The sequence below is a fragment of the Tachypleus tridentatus genome, chromosome 7 (genome assembly GCF_004210375.1).
Source record: "Tachypleus tridentatus isolate NWPU-2018 chromosome 7, ASM421037v1, whole genome shotgun sequence".
Lineage (NCBI taxonomy): Eukaryota > Metazoa > Arthropoda > Merostomata > Xiphosura > Limulidae > Tachypleus > Tachypleus tridentatus.
The window spans coordinates 71749790-71773826 of NC_134831.1; the positions used below are offsets into that span (position 1 = coordinate 71749790).

General features: G+C 35.4%; 1 protein-coding gene across 1 annotated transcript in view; it reads right to left on the reverse strand.

Annotated features, from left to right (window-relative positions):
* Positions 1-24037, reverse strand: part of LOC143255944 (transient receptor potential cation channel subfamily M member 3-like) — a 56030-nt gene that overhangs the window by 23654 nt on the left and 8339 nt on the right. The window contains exons 2-10 of the mRNA XM_076512405.1: positions 22895-22991; positions 20701-20819; positions 18875-19040; positions 13938-14111; positions 13387-13584; positions 12920-13100; positions 10068-10239; positions 4986-5130; positions 3281-3347 (exon numbers count right to left, since the gene is read on the reverse strand). Coding sequence (XP_076368520.1) covers positions 3281-3347; positions 4986-5130; positions 10068-10239; positions 12920-13100; positions 13387-13584; positions 13938-14111; positions 18875-19040; positions 20701-20819; positions 22895-22903 — 1231 coding nt within the window. The 5' untranslated portion in view covers positions 22904-22991. The remainder of the gene's footprint in view (positions 1-3280; positions 3348-4985; positions 5131-10067; positions 10240-12919; positions 13101-13386; positions 13585-13937; positions 14112-18874; positions 19041-20700; positions 20820-22894; positions 22992-24037) is intronic.

A 24037-nucleotide genomic window follows, 5' to 3' on the forward strand; every position in this document is an offset into this window, starting at 1 on the left:
CATTCTAAATCGAAGGGCATGTGACAATGTAACAAATGAACGTGCATAATAATGTTTACAAACACTTGAAACAATAGTGAAATTAAATAATTACATCCAAATGAAGCTAAATGAATAAATAGCATTATGAGGAAGGACTGCGTTAAAAACAGCAAATCCTCACCTCTGATTAATTATATTATAACCATAAATTTTTAAGCCATACACAAAACACATTAGCGTGAAACAAAATAAGCTTGATATTTTTAAAAAGGATCCTAGGATACAAGGTAAACGTGGGATTATAAAATGTATCCTACGTTTTGGAGGTGACTGAGAAGTAGAACCCACACGGCGGTGGGGATACTCCGTTTATCACTTTTAACATCCAATTCTCCAGTTTACATAAGAAAATTAGAAATTAGGAGAGCGAGATGGGAGTGCTCAAGCCCAAAACGTCCAATATCTATATCACCTTTAACTGCCTGCAGATCATTGTGGGAAGGTAACTGCTCTCTCAAGTTAAAACAATAATAAAAAAAGATAAACATAGAAAGATGAAAAATAAATAAATTATTATTTTATTTCTCTATGTGAAAGTCACGAATGGAGGTTAAGACTGATAGACAATGTATCCCCACCTCAATGTGCGTCCTACTTCGGCAGTTACCTCCAAAACCTAGGGTACAATTTATATCCTTCATTATAGCCTGTATCCCGAGATCCTTTCAATTTGTGCAGCGTTAATATTTTTTTTTTTTTAGTTTTGGCTTGTTTTTATTAATAACAAACTAACATTAATCAGAGGCTTGGATCTGCTGTTTTTAACGCAGTCCTTTTTTTATGTTTTGTTTTATTTTACTTAACTCTTCAGTATTAAGTATTAATATTCTCTTTATATATATATAAATGCACACACACGTAAATACATAAATCATTGTATAAAACCATTTACGTGTGGGTAAAACTAAAACGTGAAATATTACAAGAAACTAAAAAGTTCCTCTAGCCCGTTGGGATGGAAAGTTTCCAGGCCATAAATTATTTTGTTTATTTTTGTAATTTGTGGTTACGTTTGTTTTTAGGGAGCCTTCTTCAAAACCAGTATTTTGAAATGGTCAAGAGTATGATTGTGCAAATTCAACTGTCGGACCACTCACTGGTTTATCTGCGTAATAATTAATTATATCTCTTAAGGTGTTTTCGGGTACCTTCTACTAATAATATACTGGTTTCTCCTAGGTATTGTTAGATGACAAGATACTGGTTAGGTATTGTCAAATGGCTAGATATTGTTAGGTGAATAAGGTATTGTTAGGCTAGATACTATCAGGCGACTAGGTATTATTAGAGAAAGAAGTATTGTTAGATCAATAGATATTGTTAGAGGGATAAGCCATAAGTAATAAACAAACTTTTCTACTTGAAAGAGTACTTTGAAATATCATGATATTCAAGATTATGACTTCCTCTTGATTAAGTAACTAAATCAACAATAATGACTCATAAAAGAGATTCAATGAATGTACACCTGACGTAGTGTGAACGTCTTTTCTAGTTGGCGAAGCATGATTGTATTAAACCGTACTCACCAAAGACACTAATATTACGCCTACCATATTTTTTTGCCAATATATTATTTATTCAGTTCCTCAAATTCAACTTCACAAGGTCCATCATACCTGTTGACGATGAGTCGTTTCGCTCAATGAAAGAGTGCTGGAGTGCAACACAGTAATGGTCCGAACACTATTTATGTCAACCACATGTTTACAAGAACAGTCGTTATGATGCGGATGTTTGTTCCAAGCTGGCGAAGCATTATTATAACTAATTATGCTTGTCATAACACATTATTATTAGACCTATTATATAATAATATTTCAACCAAACAATGGCCGCTATATCCATAGCCAACGACACGTTTTACTCAATAGAGAGCTCATTAGACTGTTAAAGAAAGAAGAAATAAAGTAATGTTGAACACTGGTCATATAAATCACGAGCTGGAGTGCCCGTCCATTGGACGGTTGAAATAAAAACTTATTTGTAACAAATAAGAGGAAATTGTGCTTCTATTTTTTTCCTTAACATAATAAACACTAAAAGTGGAATAAAAATACATAAAGATACTAATACTGAAAAGAAAGACATACTCTTTTCGAGGATTATATAAATATGAAATTAGATTGGGGGTCTAACCCCCTCATGTCATCCAGTATCACTGTATAAATTTGGTGATGACTTATCAAGAAATGTGGAAACGTACAAGGAAGAAACATGATATAATACAATACATTTATGACCATGTATTTTCTTCCCAGACATATACTTTGCTTAACCATGCAGATTTATTACAACGAATATAATAAGACTAATGATAACGTCACATGACAGGTATAATTAATTATAATATGGCCATATGACAGGTAGAATTAATTATAATAATGTCATATGGCAGGTATAATTAATTATAATAATGGCATTTGACAAGTATAATTAATTATAATAATAGTGTTTGTTTATTTGCACGGTACTGTTTAGGCACTCTCTTATTTATTTAATATTTTGTAAGACTAGAACAGTGTTGTAGCTCCTAATTTTTCGTAGCCCCATAGCAACGTGGTTGATGGGATGGATCATACCTGAATAACAGCTGCTGTTGTAACAGATGGCCTATATAACATTGTGTTACAACCACTGCCCTGATTGTTGTATCCCAAACAACCGGATGAGCTCTGTATGGAGCGAAACTCGTCATCAGCAGTGGGTGGGATAAATATAGTGTGGTTGGAACACTATTATTATGCACCCTTAACACCATAACAGTTGTCATTGTATCAGCTGGTTTATTTAACTAGTAGTTCAACCACTACTGTGTTGTACCCCAGTCGGGCTGAACAGCTCTGGATTGATCGAAATTCGTTGTCGACAATGGATATTGGAGATATGATACAGTTTAAACATAATACGGACATAATATGGTTTAAATACTGTGATACACTTGTCTTCTTACTGAAAAAAAAACACAAAACATTTGTGCGACTGAGTAAAACGTGTGATGTTGAAAAATATAATAGACCTAATACTTATATTGGTATTTGATTGTAGTTAACCATAATTTACTTTCAACCGTGTGCCCACTGCGAGTATCGAAACTAGATGTTTAGCATTACAAGTCCTTAGACTTAATGTTGAGTTGCCTGAGGTAAGCTTAACATCGATATATACGAAATTAAAGTTACAAGGTAATTGTTTTTTTATACATCAAGGAATAATATACAAGCATAAGTTCTTTTACCTTTCATAAGGGCCACTAAAATCGCTGAATCTAACTGTTCATTTGAATCTATGTCGAAAACGGTGATCTGTGAAAAACAACGAATACTTTTTTTTTCTATAACTGAAATATCACAGTTAAATAGTCCAGTTAAAACACAGATTAATATAACACAGAAACACTATACTGCTATTTGTACACATGGTTAATGTCAAAATAACTGTTTTTGTATTTATAGAATGATAAATACAGTGTCTTCTTCTTCTGCGAACTAATCAGAAAACCTTAGAATGACGTCAAGAAGTAACTTAGGATATATACAACAATGACGTCTAGAAGTAACTTAGGATATGTACAACAATTACGTCGAGAAGTAGCTTAGGATATATACAATAATGACGTCAAGAAGTAACTTAGGATATATACAACAATTACGTCTAGAAGTACTTAGGATATATACAATAATGACGTTAAGAAGTAACTTAGGATATATACAACAATGACGTCAAGAAGTAACTTAGGATATATACAACAATTACGTCTAGAAGTACTTAGGATATATACAATAATGACGTCTAGAAGTAACTTAGGATATATACAACAATGACGTCTAGAAGTAACTTAGGATATATACAACAATGATGTCAAGAAGTAACTTAGGATATGTACAACAATTACGTCTAGAAGTAACTTAGGATATATACAATAATAACGTCTAGAAGTAACTCAGGATATATACAACAATGACGTCTAGGAGTAACTTAGGATATGTACAACAATTACGTCTAGAAGTAACTTAGGATATATACAACAATGACGTCTAGAAGTAACTTAGAATATATACAACAATGACGTCTAGAAGTAACTTAGAATATATACAACAATGACGTCTAGAAGTAACTTAGGATATATACAACAATTCTTGGAATGGAACGTGATTTAAACTGGAATCTTTGTTGACCCAAATGTACTCACGTGCTATGTCGTATAACATCACACACGACATTTCATATTCCGTCTATCGTTCACTAAAACCATAGTAAATGCTAGAGGGGACTCAGCCCCAGGCCTCATGGTCTTAATTGGGGGCGGGGCATTGATAATTTTATTCTATGTAAAATTAGATGGGATGTAAGCCCCACGAAAATTCTAGCCACTGTGCCCACACAACCTTAAATCTGCCACTGAGTGACTGGAGCAAATACAGCTAGAGGCAAAACCTAGCGATTAAATCCATCGATCTATATGTTAATAAAATCCACTGATCCCTGTCAGAATGAATGTTGCGAAATTTCCATTAAAGAAATCTAAACACCATATTTCCACGGCTACACTTTCATTCATCAGATCGATTAGAGAACCAAGGATGTTGATGATCGTAAAATGTAGTTACAATACTATAATACTTGTAGTAACTTTACGAGATTTTAAAACAAAATTAACCATAAAACTATCATTATATTACGCTATAACACTGCCTTTTACACAGATAAATGGAAGCTGCTAACTAAAAACAAAATTGATCCTCGTTATAAAAACTAAGTTTAATAAACATTTAAAAAAATTAGTGATCCGGCAACAATGGAACCAACCTGTTGATACAAGAGAAAAGAACAATCATAACAAATAGGGGTGAGCGGGAAGGTTCGGCTAATTCGTATGAGTTCAAAACATAAAAAAATATTATTTTTGATTAAATCAGCAGCTAAAATTGATGTTAATTTACCAAGCTTTGCTCTCGACAGCAGTCCAAAACCAAGGACACCTTTGCCCTCAACTCTTCTTCTCGGCCTTGAAAAGTTTTATTGTAAGCTAGTAGTAGCATCTCTTCTATCACGCCCTTGTGGTAGTCACTGACAACACGCTTTCCCCTGTTTGTTAACGGATATGACACGTATTAATGATTTTAAAGATATACAGCAAAGATAAAAAAAAAAGAGTATTAGTCAAAAGTCTGGTCCAAACCATCAACTTTATATATATTGTAAAAGGCTGAAAAATAATAATTATGTGTTATTTTTGATCGGTATTGTAACATTATACTTGTGAAAATAAAACTGCGCCCCTCCGCGGTAAGATAATGGTAAATATACAAACTTACGAGGGTAAAATCCGAGATTCAATTCTTAGCGGTAGACACAGAAGACAATCTAATGTGGCTTTGTTCTAAAAACAATGGGGGTGGAGAAAAAAAACCATGTGTGAGAACCTAATTTCGTATATGTCCCCCGCTGGGACAGCGGTGTGTCTACGGATTTAAAACGCTAAAATCAGGAGTTCGGTTCCCCTCGGTGGACTCAGCAGATAGCCCGATGTGGCTTTGCTATAAGAAAAAAACACACACACACTAATTTTGTATAATAACAAATAATTAATTTGCACTGTATCGTCTTCAATGTTTCCTCTAATGTTTACAACCCATTTAAGGAATGAATTATTTTCACATGTATTAGTATCATGACAATGTGTGGATGTGTACTAACTATTTTTTTTCCTTTTTTTTAGGGGTAAGGGTACTTTTAGACCACCGTCCCAACTGGATCATTAGGAGGCTCTGCAGTGCATGCTACCAGTTGATTATTTAGTGCCATTGAAGATGTGCGCAGCTGGAATAATGAAGTGCGCGGCATTTGATTGGTTGGTGTGCAGCCGCACAGCCTAGAGGGAACTCTGGCCGTCTTACTCTAATTTGAGGTGTATATGTGTGTCACATCGACTATGTCAGTTGTTTACTAGATATTGGATAGAGCACTGAAATAGTATGATTCTACTTTGTGGTTCTATACATTTTTGATGATATTTCATACTCTTAAAGCAGGAAAGCATCGCTATTATAGGTCATCTATTCTGCTTTATTATTTCGCTTGGAAACTCTTGTTTAAGTTTCTGATGATCTCCTCTTAATCTTTCGCTGCCAAATTCGACTGTTGTCGATCCGACGCCTTCGTGCGATTTGCCACTATAGTCGAATTTTTATAGTATTCTTTACTCAATAGGTTGCAGCACTTTACAGGCAAATGCAAAGCTCCTATTTAATATTCATTTGTTTTGGATTATTTACACCTGATCACGTGATTACTATTGTTGCCGGGACACGTAAAAACGAAAGAATTTTGTCAACAAAGTTTCCAAGATGGCTTCAAGCGTTCATCATTCATTGCAGTTCAAGTTTTCGAAATCATTCAGAAAGATTCGGACTCGGGTAGTAACTGTTTTGAGAATGTAAGCCTAGAAGACTCGGAAGATTGTGGTGAAGAAAGTAAACTAAGCACACAAAGCAAATTGGAAGCAACCAAGAGAGTAGGGATAGGTAAAACCACGAGGGGGCGTTTTTCCACTACCAATGGATTTTGTTTGTTTGTTTGTTTGTTTGTTTGTTTTTTTGGAATTTCGCACAAAGCTACTCGAGGGCTATCTGTGCTAGCCGTCCCTAATTTAGCAGTGTAAGACTAGAGGGAAGGCAGCTAGTCATCACCACCCACCGTCAACTCTTAGGCTACTCTTTTACCAACGAATAGTGGGATTGACCGTCACATTATACACCCTCACGGCTGGGAGGGCGAGCATGTTTAGCGCGACGCGGGCGCGAACCCGCGACCCTCGGATTACGAGTCGCACGCCTTACGCGCTAGGCCATGCCGGGCCACCAATGGAAGCTCGGCAAAATAACGGGGAACAGCTACTGAGGTTAGAGGAAGGGCCCGAGGAAACAGTTCAGGAATTAAAACCCCAGGTACAGTCCCCATTTACACCTGAACTCGTACCATCGACCATTTTGGAACAAGATGCTCAATTTCAGTGGGAAACTCTGGAAGAAATAGAGATGTTTGAATAGGACTGGCACCCGACTACGTACGTTCCAAACAAACTCTGAAAATTTTATGTTCATATGTTCATTTGTAATAAATATATAAATTTTTAATGTAAAATGCCCATATTCCTACTAACAAACAAAAATAATGTGGCAATCAGAATTAGTTTAAAATCATAATTTGGCAACAAAAGAGTTAAAACAAACTATCGCCATCTTTGTTTCTCCAGTCCAAAACACTCAGTCTCCTCATTTTTGCAAGCTTGAAACTCAAGCTCTTTAATATATTAACACTTTAACTTTTAACCTTCTTTTTTAATGCAGGTCACAGTCTTTACGGCCTCTTTAATTAAAAGTTGTTTTTTTTTAAATTGTTTAAATGTTTGTTCATATTATGTGTTTCCCTGTTTACGTCTTGGTGTATTTACAATCGATACAGGCACAGCATGGACAGGTGGTTAAAACACTCGATTCGTAATCTGAAGGTCACGGATTCGAATCCCCGTCACACCAAACATGCTCACCCTTTCAGTCGTGGAAGTATTATAGTGTTACGGTCACTCTTACTATTCGTTGGTAAAAGAGTAGCCCAAGAGTTGGCAGTGGGTGGTGATGACTAGCTGCCTTCCCTCTAGTCTTACACTGCTAAATTCGGGACGACTAGCGCAGGCTATCTCGTGTAGCTTTGCGCGAAATTCAAAAAACAAACAAACAATCTTTTTTAAAAATTCTAAGTTTGTTGGCGTTTCATGTTTCCGTATTTACGCCTTAGGGTATTTACAATCGATGTACTATTTAAATAATTTGGATGACATTATTTTTCTGTAGGGATACTGTGAGTGGGCTTCAAAATCCAGCTGTAGTAAAAGAATAATGTCCAGAAAACTACATCTTCAAAAGCACTAAAACCTTTAAGTATTACACCAATGAGTTTTATTTTTAATTATGCAACAGTGCAGCAAGTGTTTATTTTCCGCTGTTTAATTCTGCCGTTTTCTCTGTTTCAGTTTTTAGTCTTGTTGGTGCAACTTTGCTGGTCAGTCACGGAACTTACTTCAGTTGATGTTTTTGTTTGCAATTAAGCATAAAGCTACACAATCGAAACCTGGTTTCTGGCGTTGTAGGTCCACAGACATACTGCTATGCTACTGGGTTACACATCAATTGGACTAATAATTTGGTTAGTTTTTAAATGAGTGCTAAATGATTTGTCAATATTAATGAAACAAATATATTCAATCTATATTTAATTATTTCTAGTACCTGATGTGGAATTATTTTGGGATAATATTTCTGAAATTATGTTTATGGAATTTATATAAAATAGTATTTTGATATTAAAGAAACACTATAACAGAGACATTGTTAGTGTTTAGCGAACACAAATTTCATATATTGCAAGTTTTTATAATAAAAGTTCTTTTTCTTGTTGGTTTCAGACTTGTGACCGATACTGTATAGTCAGTAAAATAACAAAAACCCAAGTAAAATATATTTATAAGCCTAACTTTAAGTTATTGTAATCATTTATTTGAGCCTGGATGCCTAACAGCGTGGTTTTTGTTTGTTTGTTTTTCTTTATTAGATACAAAAACGTGACTTCTTGTAAAACTTGACATTATATTGGAAGTATATAACTTTGTTTTAATGCCACAGTAAATGGCTCCTTTATTTGAGTCCTACACTTTTACTCATGTAGGCCTGAACATAGTATAATAAATGTACAAGACACATGGGATTAGAAGGAGTCGACATATAAATTATTCATGTGTGCGTGCAGAAAAACGCAGTTACAAACTATTGTATATTTCTATAACGTTTTCCTACCTGTGTGGTCTGCCATGGCCTGGTGGTTAGGGAACTCCACTCGTTTGGGAGGGAGAGAAGTCATAGTGTGATGGTCAATCCCACTATGTTGGTAAAGAAAAAATTGCTCAAGAGTTGAATGGGTGGCGTTAAGTAGCTGCCTATCCTCTAGTATATTATTACTAAATTCGGGACCGCTAACGCAGATAGCCCTCTTGTAGTTTTGCGTGAAGCTTGTGCGAACTCCAAAACACGCAAGTCCGTCCCTATCTGTACCACCACCTCTACAGATCAATGGTTTCCCTGACATTTGTACAGTTTAGTAAACCACTTCCTTCCGACGATATGTATTTTTCTGTGTCTTATACCTGACACCTGATCTCAGCACAGTTTAAAATGTGAAAAAAAAAAACATTTCAGAGTATCAAAACACAATTCTATTCAAAAATGCGCCTCTAATAAGAAAGCATTTGCAGTATTTTTAGTTTCCACTGGCTTTCCGTTCCGATAAAAGTGGCAAATATAAATAATAGGAGAGTCCTTAGAAAATTTATCAGGAAATAAATTTTAATCTCTGACTTTAACTGAATTGTGAGAAGACTATGAACAAGGTGCGAGTACACCATAGATTGACAGCGCCATCTATCTTGTTTTTAGGATAATCTACGCTAGTGCCTATAGAATACAATAGTATCCTCTCTTTCCGTGGACATCAGTTGTTGGTGCTAGAGAAAGTGAAACAGGACTTCATTGAGGTATAACAAGTCCTCCCAGTAGAAAAGATCACCACTGACATCGACACAATATTTTAGTAGTACGTATATTTTGATTTTTCAGGACAAAATGCAAGAAATATTTGTAGGGATATATAATTAGGGTGTGCTTTATAACGTAACTGCCAGGCCTAGTATTAGTTAGCAAAGAGTAGTCTAAGACTTGTCGGTGGAGAGTATTGACTAGCTGCATACCCTCTAGTCTGTCACTTCTAAGTTAGGGACAGATTATAGTCCTCGAGAAGCTTTACGTGAGATTCAAAGAAACAAAGTATAATTTAAAAATAGAAGGAGATAAATTACAGTAAGATAATAAGATAATTATTTTTGCAAACTAAGGAAACTTTAGATTCAGCGCTGTAGTAAGGACTTTCTCACGCATATTTGACAAAGTTTGGAAATTATATCAACAAATTACTCGGAATTCTTCGTGAAGCTGTTATATGTGAAAGCAAGAATATCGGCTGCTCGCCCGGTTCCAGCGCAAACCACCACAGGAATCCGTTGGCGTACTGTTACGCGCACCTGGTAGAGGGCATCCAATCCACCTTCCAGCAGTAATAACACAACAGGAATTCCTAGGCCAGGTTCTGAAAAACAAATATCATATTGCAATGTGTTCATTGGACGGATTTTTCCATAAATAGTCTTTTATAAGATAGTGCGTCTAAGATTTTTAATACTAAAGTCAAACGGCTGATTTTGTTAGATTCGTATCTATAACTTAAATCTTTATTAATTTAAACCATCTAACTATAAATACAGATGCTAGTAACTGAATATTCTGCTCCTAGATGACGCTAATGATCCTATCACCTCCAGATACGAGTTATTGATGGTCATTTAATACAAAAATCAATGACTAGAAGCTGGTGCTTCTAATACCGTTAACCTTGTTTATCGCGGGATACCAGTAAGGGATAATCCTTTGACAGGATAAAGTAAAAATATATTGCCTAATAATATTAATCATTTCATTATAAAATAAAGCTGTTTTCCTCATCACTAACATCTGTGTACACACTTGTGCAAACTAATTGAAACAAATGGTAATTTTACAATATTTCCAACATGGCGACCATTGTAGGATCGCTGGACCCGCTGATTTCCTTTAATAGTCATTTTTCACACAGGCGGCGTCATTAGCTGTGTTTTGCAGTACGGTCGATCTATTTTTGAGATATATGACGAAATTTTGAGGAATATTACATCATTCGAAATTGCGTTAGAAGGGCAAAGATACCAGTCAAAAAACAACTTCTTGCCAACTCAATGAAGAAAAAACGGTATCAATGGGGTCTGAAATACAAGAACTGGACGCAAGAACAATGGAGGAAGGTTTTATTCAGTGACAAGACTCATTTCTTCGTACAGGGTTAAAGAAGTCTACATGTTCGCAGATCTCCAGGTGAGAAACTTCGAGAATCTCACATCAATCAGTTCGTAAAACATCCCTTGAAGAAGATGTTTTGGGGCTTTTTCAGCTGCTAAGGCGTCGGAGGCTTATATATCATAGAAGGTATGATGCGAGGACCACAGTACATCGAAGTTTTGCAGAGAAGAGTCGTTCCAAAATTGAAAAAGAGATTTCCAGATGGATCTGGCATTTTTCAGCAAGATCTGGCTCAGTGCCACACATCGAAACTTGTGAAAATTTTATGACTACAACGCGAATAAAGGTGCTGGACTGGCCTGGAAACTCTCCGGACTTAAATCCTATTGAAAATCTTTGGGCGATTTGTAAATAAAGACTTCGGGGAAAAGACTGTACTACGAAAAATAAGCTAATTGAGGCCATAATTGAGGTGTGGTACCGAGATCCAAAAATTAGTAAAGATTGCAGTCAACTCGTGGACTCGATGCCAAAGCGGATTAATGATCGTCTGAAAACTAAAGGCAGTCATATCATGTATTAATTTGTGAGTAATTTTTGGATTCTCAGAAATAAAACGCAAAAAATTGAAAAAAAACGTAATTTTCCATTTTGTTTCAGTTAATTTGCACAAAGGTTTATCATCGTTCGTTACAATAATGTGTATATGCCTGATTCCGTCCTCACAGGGACGGGGTTTCCTTACATTTTTGCGAAAACCTTGAGTGGTTTTAAATAAACCTCTGTTTTGGAGTTGCTATGACATTGACTGAAATGTTGGGCTTTAAGTCCAATGTGTGCACAGAAGGTAAGTTATGTTTAAGAGTTTTTATAAATCTGTAGTTCCCAGGTGACTCAACAGGTCTATGAATTTATAACGTTTAATGTCGGCTTTCGATACCCATAGTTCGCAAAGCACAGCTTGTCCTTTGTGTTCCTCTGCTTAAAGAAGCAAACAAAACAATTATAACTATAAAACCTGGTTCTAATTTTCCGTTTATGGTTTAGTATATTTTCTCTTGGTGAAACTTACAGATATTTTGTTAATATATTAAACTGAAAAAATGAAACACAGTTCTATATTTATATTTTCATCATGTTGAGATACCAATGCAGTTGGGATACTCAAAACGGTAAAATAAAGTATTTCGCAGGAGAGTGAAACAAAAGACTGGACAGAATATAAGTTTACTGCTGTGTTTATTGAACAGAAAAAATTTATCCAAATATGTTACTATGTCTCAACTACCATTTTCTCTATTTTCTTTAATTTCGTAGGGAGGGAATTCCGGATGATTCTTTAGAGCACAAGGACAGAATTGAGAGTTCGAATCATGTCCACTCTTTAGTTTTAATATTTACGGACGTTTATGGAGATTTATTGGATTACACTACTCGTTGTGCATTACAAACTATTAAGTTTGTTCTTAAACATAAATCTACACAATGAGATATTAACTTTATACTTTACCGTGGGAATCGAACCAGAATGTTAGCGTTATAAGCCCTCGGTCTTGCAGCTGAGTCATTGGAAGAGGGGTGATGAAGTTAGCTAGTTATGTATTAAACTTTCATATATTTGTAATTAACAAAACTCGCTAACAAACCTTGCTTAAGCCTAACAGATTAATTTAAAATAAAAACCCATTTATTTTATGCGATTGTAATTAATACACAAGGTATTGTATGAGAGAGTCGAAATTAATAACCAGAGAATTTAAAAAAATGGAATTACTAATCCTTATTACCCGGCACTCTTATCAGATTTGTTTTAAATGATATAACTAGTCAAAGTTTAACAAGTTAATGTTAATTACGTACTTTCGTAATACACACTTCTATTCTGAGGTAAAATATCATGAAAAATAGTTTATAATTTCTGTACAAATATATCATACCACTTCCGAAAGGTGGCGCCGAAATACGATGTTCTAACTGCGACTTAAAGTCTTGAATGCCACGAAAACTTCCAACAGTTCCATCGTCAACCAGAAAAAAATGGGTGTGATTTGGATTCAGTGATCCTGGTTGACCCAGTTTGAAAATAGGATTCACTTTATACTTAGCAGTGTAAGGTTCCTAGAAATAAATTTCTTGTTTAACAATTGTGCAAAAATATTGCTCGAAATTAATTTTAATGCGAATATAGAACATTTTTTATTTATATTTAATGTTTATTTTATGGTCTATTTTATCGGTTTCGTCTGGATTTTGGTTCTTTAATACCTCATATTCGAGAACATCGATAAATCAGTCATCACAAAAATAGTAAATAAACAAAGGAAAGTCTGCTAACAAAAAAGTTTTAACACGGACTGACTAACCTTTTTTTTTTATTCGTTACACTGATTGTACAAGAACTAACCTTCACATTTACGTTAACCAGAGCTTCTTTGTCATCTATGTAACCCCATTTGGTAATACCGATGCACCTGTAGGCGTGGGTCATCCTCTCGCTTGTGGATAAGAGGAACTGCCTCTCCCTAATGGCCTCCCCTACGATTTTCATACTGCCGAAATTGCAACCACCCGTAATTATCCAGGCATTAGTTGTCTCAGCTGCCTGAAAGAGAAAGCAAACATGTAAATAAAACTCGCATTAACCACATTGCTTTGAATGCAAATACGTTTTGTCGTAAAGGGCTTGAAATCGTCCTACAATATACTACTGCTATTGTGGCAACATAGTATGATCAATCTCTATTAAACATTGCTGTTTGTTGTTTTTAAAGCAAAGCGACATCGGACACTCTGCTGTATTCGCCCCTGGAAATCGAGCCCCATATTTTAGCGCTGTAATACGTAAACTTACCGTTTTCCCACCAAGAGACCCATTTCTCTGCAGTTGACGTTTACTCGTCATCAGATGTGTAGTAATTGAATTACAATAATAATAATAACATCTGGAATACTTACACTGATCAATCCAGTGTTAAATCTTTCTTTACGTCGTCCATCCAAGTGGAGGTTTTTGGCGCCACCTGCCACAGAAATTACCAGATGAGGTTCATGAGGATCCATCATGCGCCAGTATTCCTTCATCAGTTTGAAGACCTGCTCAATTGGTGTGTCATCAGCCATACGAATATACTGTAAGAGGCAACATAAATTTATATCTGTAAAAGGGTGGAATATAAAAGCAAACGAAACGGTTTTTTGTTGTTTTTAATGAACCATGCAAAGAGATATTTACTCTAAGAAAATTAAATCTCATTGCCGATGACTCCGACTTCGATTTTTTTTAGTCCTGCGGCTTCTTACGAAAGTTAAGACACCATAAATGCTAACCATAGGTGATTCCTGAGTAGATTTACCTTGCAGCATCCATCTCTTATCATCCATCTCCCATCAAACTGGCCGTCCCTATTTTAGTAATGTGGACTACAGTCAACGTTTGTTTGTTTCTGCATGTCACGCATAGCTACACGAGAGTTATCTGGGCTAGCGGTACCTAATTTAGCAGTGTAAGACTAGAGGGAAGCCAACTAGTCATCACCATCCACCGCCAACTCTTGGGTTACTCTTTTACCAACAAATAGTAGGATTGATCGTCACATTATAATGCTTCCACGGCTGAAAGGGCGAGCATGTTTGGTGTGACGGGGATTCGATCCCGCGACCATGAGATTGCGAGTCACACGCCTTAACCCACCTGGCCATGCCAGGCCACATTCTGAATAAAAACAAAAATTAATGAAGAAAATTGAAAAATGAATTTTTGAATGCATTGGTTAGCATTGCTAGCCAAATGCATTGGTTAAATAGTTAAGAAATTATTCAACGACACCCATTTCTCAGCATCCCTTCTCAACTCACTTTTTCTATCAAAAACAAATCTAAGAGATAATTCCAAATTATGTTCCAAAAATATTAAATAGTCAAGCCTTCTCATTCTTGTGTCCGTGGAATTAAAGGAGTGGGGGTGAAAGCCTGTAAAAGTTATAATTCGTGTGGAATATAGCGACTTATGCTTTGAGATGCTTCCTTCGCTTTACGTGTCTATTTGGGTTCGCTAACCAGATTCCTGTAGAATTCTCAAAGAGTGCTGCGTGAGAGGTAATCTATTTTACACTTGTGTTACAAGGAAAACAACGTAGTTTTACACAACTCCATTAAAAGAAATCAGTTCTTAATAACATACGAAACGTCGGTTTAAAATGTTAAGTGGTTGAAGAAGACCCAAGACTTAAGATAACCTAAACACCTGTTTAAAATGTTCAACAGATAAAGAAAAGTCGTAAGTAAACCTGACTGAAACGTCTGTTTAACATGTTCTGTACGAGAAGAAAATTCAGTAGTTAGTCCAAGCAGCTGTTTAAAATTTTCAGCAGACAAAAAAAGAAGGTCAAAGGTAAACTAACTGAAACGTCTGTTTAATTAAAATATTCAGTAGAAGAAGAAAATCCAGTGAGTGAAAAATGTTTTTTGAAGTGTGTATTGGGTAAAGAAACGATACCGTTAAGGTAATTAAAACGTGGTTTGAAGTAAAGAAACGATATCGTTAATGTAATTGAAACGTGTGTTTGAATTGAAACGATATCGTTAATGTAATTGAAAAGTGTGTTTGAAGTGTGTATTGGGTAAAGAAACGATATCGTTAAGGTAATTGAAACGTGTGTTTGAAGTGTGTATTGGGTAAAGAAACGATATCGTTAATGTAATTGAAACATTCATTAAAAATGTCCAATACCTAAAATTAGGATTTTAGATAACTCAGACGTCTACCTAAAGGTTTAATTAGACGAAGAAAAGCCAGCAGCAAAGGTCAAAGCAAGAAAGTGAATAGAAAACGAAAATAAGTATCAATTTTAAACCTTTTTTTGTTTTTGTTTTAATTTCACGCAAAGCTACTCGAGGGCTATCTGCGCTAGCCATCCATAATTTAGCAGTGTAAGACTAGAGGGAAGCCAACTAGTCATTACCCTCCACCGCCAACTCTTGGGTTACTCTTTTACCAACAAATAGTAGGATTGATCGTCACATTATAATGCTTCCACGTCTGAAAGGGCGACCATGTTTGGTGTGACGGGGATTCGATCCCGCGACCATGAGATTGCGAGTCGAGCACCTTAACCACCTGGCCAGATCGGACTCCAGAGTCAAGACGGCGAGTCAACACTCTCCAGATAACTATTCTTTTTATGAACCAATAGCACACTCCTTGCTCGGCTGAAATGGCGAACACGTTCAACAGAGAGGACAAAACCTGCAACTTGCAGATTGCAATTCTGACGCCCCAGCACCTTTCTCTTAACAATTGTAAATATAGATGAAGTATGTAAATTGAGTTTTACGGGTAAAATGGAGTGATATGGCATACCACTTCACAGAAGATTATCACAATGCTTTGGTAGTATCGAAATAATTTACTTTTATTAAGTTTAGTCACGAACCATATTACGCGCACAAATGAGAATGAAGTATACTTTTCCATATAACGATACAGTAGATGAAGGTTAATAGCTTTTAAAATGAGGCATTTTATATGTATATGGTTTCGTGCAACGAAGACTTGCGTATATAATGATTCAAGTGGAAATCACTAAAGGAATTATTTTTTTTCTGATATCTACATTGACTACTATTTCAATCTACATTTTCATTTCTTTAAGTATTACTAAACGTCTGATTATTGTAAGGACCGTTAATATACTTTAATAATATTGTTGTTTTGAATTAAGCACAAAGCTACACAATGGGTTATCTGTACTCTGCCCACCTCGGGTATCGAAACCCGATTTCTAGCATTGCACGTCCGCAGACATACTGTTGTGCCACTCGGGGGCGTTTCATAATGTATTCACTCTGGGTTCATTAAGATCTATGATGGATAGTTACTTCACTCTAGAACATAAGAGAGTGAGGACTAGCCTAATGCATTGGTTAAATAGTTAAGAAATTATTGAACGACGCCCATTTCTCAGCATTCCTTCTCAACTCACTTTTCCTATAAAAAACAAATCTAAGAGATAATTCCAAATTATGTTTCAAAATATTAAATAGTCAAGCCTTCTCATTCTTGTGTCCGTGGAATTAAAGGAGTGGGGGCGAAAGCCTGTAAAAGTTATAATTCGTGTGGAATATAGCGACTTATGCTTTGAGATGCTTCCTTCGATTCACGTGTCTATTTGGGTTCGCTAACTAGATTCCTGTAGAATACTCAAAGAGTGCTGCGTGAGAGGAAATCTATTTTACACTTGTGTTACAAGGAAAACAACGTAGTTTTACACAACTCCATTAAAAGAAATCAGTTCTTAATAACATACGAAACGTCGGTTTAAAATGTTAAGTGGTTGAAGAAGACCCATGACTTAAGATAACCTAAACACCTGTTTAAAATGTTCAACAGATAAAGAAAAGTCGTAAGTAAACCTGACTGAAACGTCTGTTTAACATGTTCTGTACGAGAAGAAAATTCAGTAGTTAGTCCAAGCAGCTGTTTAAAATTTTCAGGAGACAAAAAAAGAAGGTCAAAGGTAAACTAATTGAAACGTCTGTTTAATTAAAATATTCAGTAGAAGAAGAAAATCCAGTGAGTAAAAAACGTTTTTTGAAGTGTGTATTGGGTAAAGAAACGATATCGTTAATGTAATTGAAACGTGTGTTTGAAGTGTGTATTGGGTAAAGAAAGATATCGTTAAGGTAATTGAAACGTGTGCTTGAAGTGTGTATTGGGTAAAAAAACGATATCGTTTAGGTAATTGAAACGTGTGTTTGAAGTGTGTATTGGGTAAAAAAACGATATCGTTTAGGTAATTGAAACATTCATTAAAAACGTCCAATACCTAAAATTATGATTTTAGATAACTCAGACGTCTACCTAAAGGTTTAATTAGACGAAGAAAAGCCAGCAGCAAAGGTCAAAGCAAGAAAGTGAATAGAAAACGAAAATAAGTATCAATTTTAAACCTTTTTTTGTTTTTGTTTTAATTTCACGCAAAGCTACTCGAGGGCTATCTGCGCTAGCCATCCATAATTTAGCAGTGTAAGACTAGATGGAAGCCAACTAGTCACCACCATCCACCGCCAACTCTTGGGTTACTCTTTTACCAACAAATAGTTTGATTGATCGTCACATTATAATGCTTCCACGGCTGAAAGGGCGAGCATGTTTGGTGTGACAGGAATCCCGCGACCATGAGATTGCGAGTCGAGCACCTTAACCGCCTGGTCATGCCAGGCCCAATTTTAAACCTAAACACACGTATTTACTTGATTTGATGTGAGAAAATAGCAGTTATGTTTTAATTAACTATATAACCAGTTTTTAAGCAATATCAACATGTAATTATTAATACATTGAAATAAGTTATTTTTTTACGACAATAGCAAGTTTTCCGAACAAATTTTGTGAAACGATGTCTTCTTATAATGTGCCAGTAGAAATGTCATCACTTTCCTTTTAAGATGAAATGGAACATCTTTAGTTTTCCTTTTTCAACATTGGCCCGGCATGGCTAGATGGATAAGGCACTCGACTCCCCGTCCGAGGGTCGCGGGTTCAAATCCCCGTCACACCAAATATGCTCGCCCTTTCAGCCGTTGTGGTGTTATAATGTGCGGTCAATCCCATTATTCGTTTATAAAAGAGTAGCCCAAGAGATGGCGGTGGGTGGTGATGACTAGCTGCCTTCCCTCTAGTCTTACATTGCTAAATTAAAAAAGGCTTGCGCAGATAGCCCTCCTGTAGCTTTGCGCGAAATACAAAATAAAAATAAAATCTTTTCAATATTACATTATTTTGAAATGTCATCATTACTCAATCCATTATTTCCAATACTACGAGTATTTCTTCCTTTGAGATTCCTACGTAATTAATATTAATACAACAGATTTTTTATTTATCCAAATACCTTTGCTGGCTTTGGAAGTCCTAATCCATCTATTTGGAATTCAATTTTTCCAAAGGCATTCGTTGGAAATTTTTTGATTCGATTATTTCCCTGTGATAAGGTAACGAATGAGTCGTCTTCCTGAGAGAGGTGATGTTCGGTCTGGATCCGCCCACACTTGCATTTTCTATTGCATCGAATGAAATATTTCTTATACGGTGTGTGGTACCAATGAAAAGAGAAATTAAATTTCTTATAGGAAGTGTTATACTAATGAATAATTTTTTTTTTATATGACATGTTGAACCGTATTACAAACAAAATGTACTTACCTGATATCTGTATGTAGCTAGTATTGTGCTGACATAAAGAATACTCACTGGTTATATATTCTGGCATGGCCAGATGGTTTAGTTACTCAACTCCTAATCCGAGGGTCGCGGGTTCGAATCCCCTTCACACTAAACATGTGTTATAATGTGATTATCAATCCCACTATTCGTTTACGAAAGAGTAGCCCAAGAGATGGCGGTGGGTGGTGATAACTACCCACTTTTCGTCTAATCTTTTACTGCAAAATTAGGGACAGCTAGCGCAGATAGCCGTCGTGTAGCTTTGCGCGAAATTCAAACCAATGAAAATAAATATTAAAGAAGGATGTCCGAGGTTTTAATGTTCAGAACTAAACTTCTGAACGTTTCAGCAGACGAATTTCATATATATATATTTCTCAGAGAAATATTCTTATTTTGTAAACGTTCTTTTGCAAATGAAGTCAAATTAGTTTTAATCTGTTTCCCTTCTTATAGAACACTTCACGAGATTGTAAAATAAATTTGATTAATTTATATATATATTTTTACATACGTAATATTCAAGACTGACTAGTATAAGCTCATGGTGGTAAGATGAACGTTGATAGAGTGCAAAACAAAACTTCATAAATTAATTTCAGTTTGTTTACATTACTTACTTTGATGTTGAGGCTAAACTGACTGTATACGAGACAAGTGCTCTAACAACTGAAATAAACACTAGCAATTACTATTAAAGCACTTTTCAACAACTTAAGCTGCCCTAACTCTCGTGCTTTCGACATATAATGTTTTCTTCTACAGTTTGGTTTGAATTTCGTGCAAAGCTACAGGAGGGATAATCAAGAGATTGTTCATATAGTACAAGTTCTTAGTGCGAAATATATTATTATTTGCTAAATTGTAATTTAAAATTATATCGAACGTAAAATAATAAAATATTTTAACAAATGATTAGATTCAATAGAATGTATCAAATAAAATTAATCATCGGCAAATATCAGTTTTCACAATTTTCTTAATTAACTATGTAGCTTTATATTTTTTGTTTGAATAGTCATCCTAAAACACATATAAAAACAGTTATTAAATACGAGTAGTAAACAACGTTAAATAATGACACAGTCTAGCAAGGCCTAGTGGCGGCATTATAATGTGATAGTCGATTCCATTGTTTGTTGATATTTTTTGTTTGTTTTTAATTTCGCCTAAAGTTACGCGAATGCTATCTGCTCTACCTTTCCTTAAGTAAGAAGCGTAAGTTTAGAGGGAAGACAGCTAGTCATCACCAATCCTTGGGATACTCTTTTACCAACGAATAGTGAGAAGTCAGGGGATTCGAACCTGTGACCCTCATACTGAGAGTCAAGCGTCCTAACCACCAGGCCAGACCAGTTCTACCGTCTACAAAAATTACCGGGATTCCGAGTTCTTAACAAAGCCTAATTGAGCACTGTCGTTATAACATCTCTCGCAAATCATTCTTTTAAATAAGAAATAAGAGATGGTTATTTACATGTGTGTGTGCCTTACTTTTCTTTGGTAAAGGTATTTCTTTCGTCCTTATAAGGCTCAAATCGGACGCATTCCTTTCTGGAGAATGTTTTCAACACAAACTCGGTGAAGTGGATGGCAGAATGTTTAGTTGAAGTCTGTAAAAAAATAAAACTATATTTTATACACAGCCAACTATGTAAAAAAATATGTTCATAAAAGTTTATTAACTGGTGTTTAATAATGACCTAGAAACCAATTCCATCATTTAGTAAAGACATAAATAATCGTGTATGAACAAACATGTGCTTCAAAACAAGGTTTACATGACACGCTTGGTATACAAACTTCTCTAGAGTAATGAATAACATATCTAATGTGTGTGTGTGCGATCATAATTCGGTCAGATGTCCAGGTACCATTCTTGAGGTTATAAAGGCCAGCTTAGGTGAAACTCAGTAAGCATATTTTTTGTCTTTATTTTGATATTGAAAGGTCAAAAATTTAGTATCAGTTTCTTTCTGTTTTGTTTTCATATCAGTTCAGATCTACCTTACTGAAATAGACAAGCCATAAACACGTGGAAGATCGTTTATTTAGACATAGTTATGATTCATTTCGTCAATCGTCCGACTCACTGCTCTCAGTAGAGACGAGTTACCAAAAGTTTATACCATTGAAAAATAGCCATTTGTAACAACATAAGTCAGTCCATCTTATTCAATGAACAATAGCACTAAAATTAAAAACTTTAAAATTCAGTTGAAGCTATAGTAATTTTTTTTGCGGTAGCTATACTTTACACATTACAATCTACCGGTTTGAATTTTGCGCAAACCTACATGAGAGCTAGCCGTCCCTAATTTAGCAGTGTAAGACCAGAGAGAAGGCAAATAATCATCACCACCCACCGGCAACTCTTGGGCTACTCTCTTACCAACGAATAGTGAGATTGACCGTTACATTAGAGCGCCTCCCCGGCTGAAAGGGTGAGCATGTTTGGTGTGACGGGGATTTGAACCCGCAGATTACGAGTCGAGTGACTTAACCACCTGGCCTTGCATGGCCGTACTAGAATATATAATCAGTGGATATTCTTTATGTCAGCACAGCCTATCATTAGGAACTCTTCGTACGATAGATAATAAATATAGGTTATACACACACGACAGTTTTTCTAAATTGCAGAATGTATATCGAAGATTCACAATCACGCAACAACGAAATATATTGTCGTCAAGGTCATTCGCAGAAGAATCACCACCTACATCGATATCAGTTAAATCCTGTTTCGGAACTATTATTTAATAAATATTTGTACGGTGGATCAACCCATATTTTATACTGTATATATATATCATCTATACAATGTGCAGAACGGGGTAATTTCGTGGTTTTTCAACCGTGGATGGCTTGCCATCAGTTATAACCCTATATTATCAACTAACCATCTGGATGCAGCCTGCATCTCACCTGTGACTACAATGGGGAACTTTAGTACAAGACGAAATCTGTCCTCAAATCAGCTAAACGTGTCGTCTAGTGTTTAAGCTGATAGACATTAGTTGTGATGGGAAACGGAAGCGCTTGTGCACTTAACTCATATATTTACTGCTATTTATTTTGTGGTACTGTAATAATATTTACTGCTGTTTATCTTTGTGGTACTGTAATAATATTTACTGCTGTTAATCTTGTGGTACTGTAATAATATTTACTGCTGTTTATCTTTGTGGTACTGTAATAATATTTACTGCTGTTTATTTGTTGAACATTGTTGTGACTTTTCTTTACCACACATTTGTTGAACATTGTTGTGACTTTTCTTTACCACACATTTGTTGAACATTGTTGTGACTTTTCTTTACCACACATTTGTTGAACAATTTTGTCACTTTCATTTTCCACAAATTATTTAAAATGTTTTTCTTACCTCTACTATAGATTGTTTGATGTTTCGTTTTCCTTAGTTCTATCATGGATTACGAAACGTTTTTGAGTCTTTTTAAGTCTACCTTTGTCATGGGTGGTTGAATAGTAACAAACTTATCTTTTAAATGTTGTACTTTATGTATCCATTTTCTCTCACTCAATGTTACACATTTTCTAAATTTTTTTTGTTATGTTATATAAAGTATTAATTAAACATTTTTGCCTCATTCTAAGCACAGAATGCCGAACATTTGTGCAGTTGATCTGTGTCAAGGGGTCATTTAATCATCTTCCATCTTACCTCCATCATGTAAATAAAACTTCTGTGAAATCGTTTAAACCACTTGTACTTGTCCTTCAAGATCTGCCGCGCACGTTTTTGTTTTTCGAGACTCGAACTGAAAGACAAAATTGCACACATACACTGTATTAAGAAATTTGTGTCGCTATGCGCATAATACAAATATGTTGTCTTTAAACATTTTTTTTATCTGACGTGTGGTTTGATTCACCACTATGCAACAAAGCTACTATTATTTGTCAGCAGGTAGGCGAATTAATATTTCTATACTAAATATAATTTTTGCTATTTCATGTCTTATAATGAATTACACGTAACACTATATTAAAAGCTTTATATAATACTATCTATACTGAAGAAGATATATACCACGTATATGTTATAAGCATTAACATTTACAGAATACACCTGTATATTTCAAAGTATTCTTGAAATTACTGGTGGCTTTGTTAATATGTCGAAGATCTAACTAGACAAACCAAAATTATTTCAATACGTCATAACAGTTCGTTTGATGAGTAAAGTGTTTGTAGTCGCTAATGGGTTTCACTCTTAACTGCTTGGAGTGTTGCTTTCAAAGCACTTTTTTGATGAGTTTAAGCGAAAATATCCACTTTTAAAATAGGACAGAGCCACCTACTTTTTGTAGTTATAAACAACACGTTTCGTGTAGCTCAGCCTGTTGTTTAACGTTAGGCCTACCAATACAACTTAAACCATAATATCACAGGCCCAGAGAAATCAGTTAAAAGTTAGTGAATTACTGTAATAATATTAACTAGAAAACACATGCCATTGAATTACAAACAAAAATATGTACATCTCAACAGGTAAATTTTGTTGAATGTTTGCCACCCGATCTCACACAAACACCTCTCTTCATGCTGACATACAAAGATGGAGAAGTGTCACTTGAGAATGTTGTTGCCTTTTAGGATGCTGTTGTGAGCTCAGAATGGCAGTGTCTGCACAACTGATCATCTGCGAGATACACCATTAAACTTCCTTGTCCTTTACAGATATCCTGTAGGCCTACCAAGTGGCCTCACCAATCTTATGAGAACAAAATTTAAGGTCAGATTGGAGTATGCAATATACTTGTGTGTATTAGGGACAATATCCGAATCACTGAGAGTGCAGAAT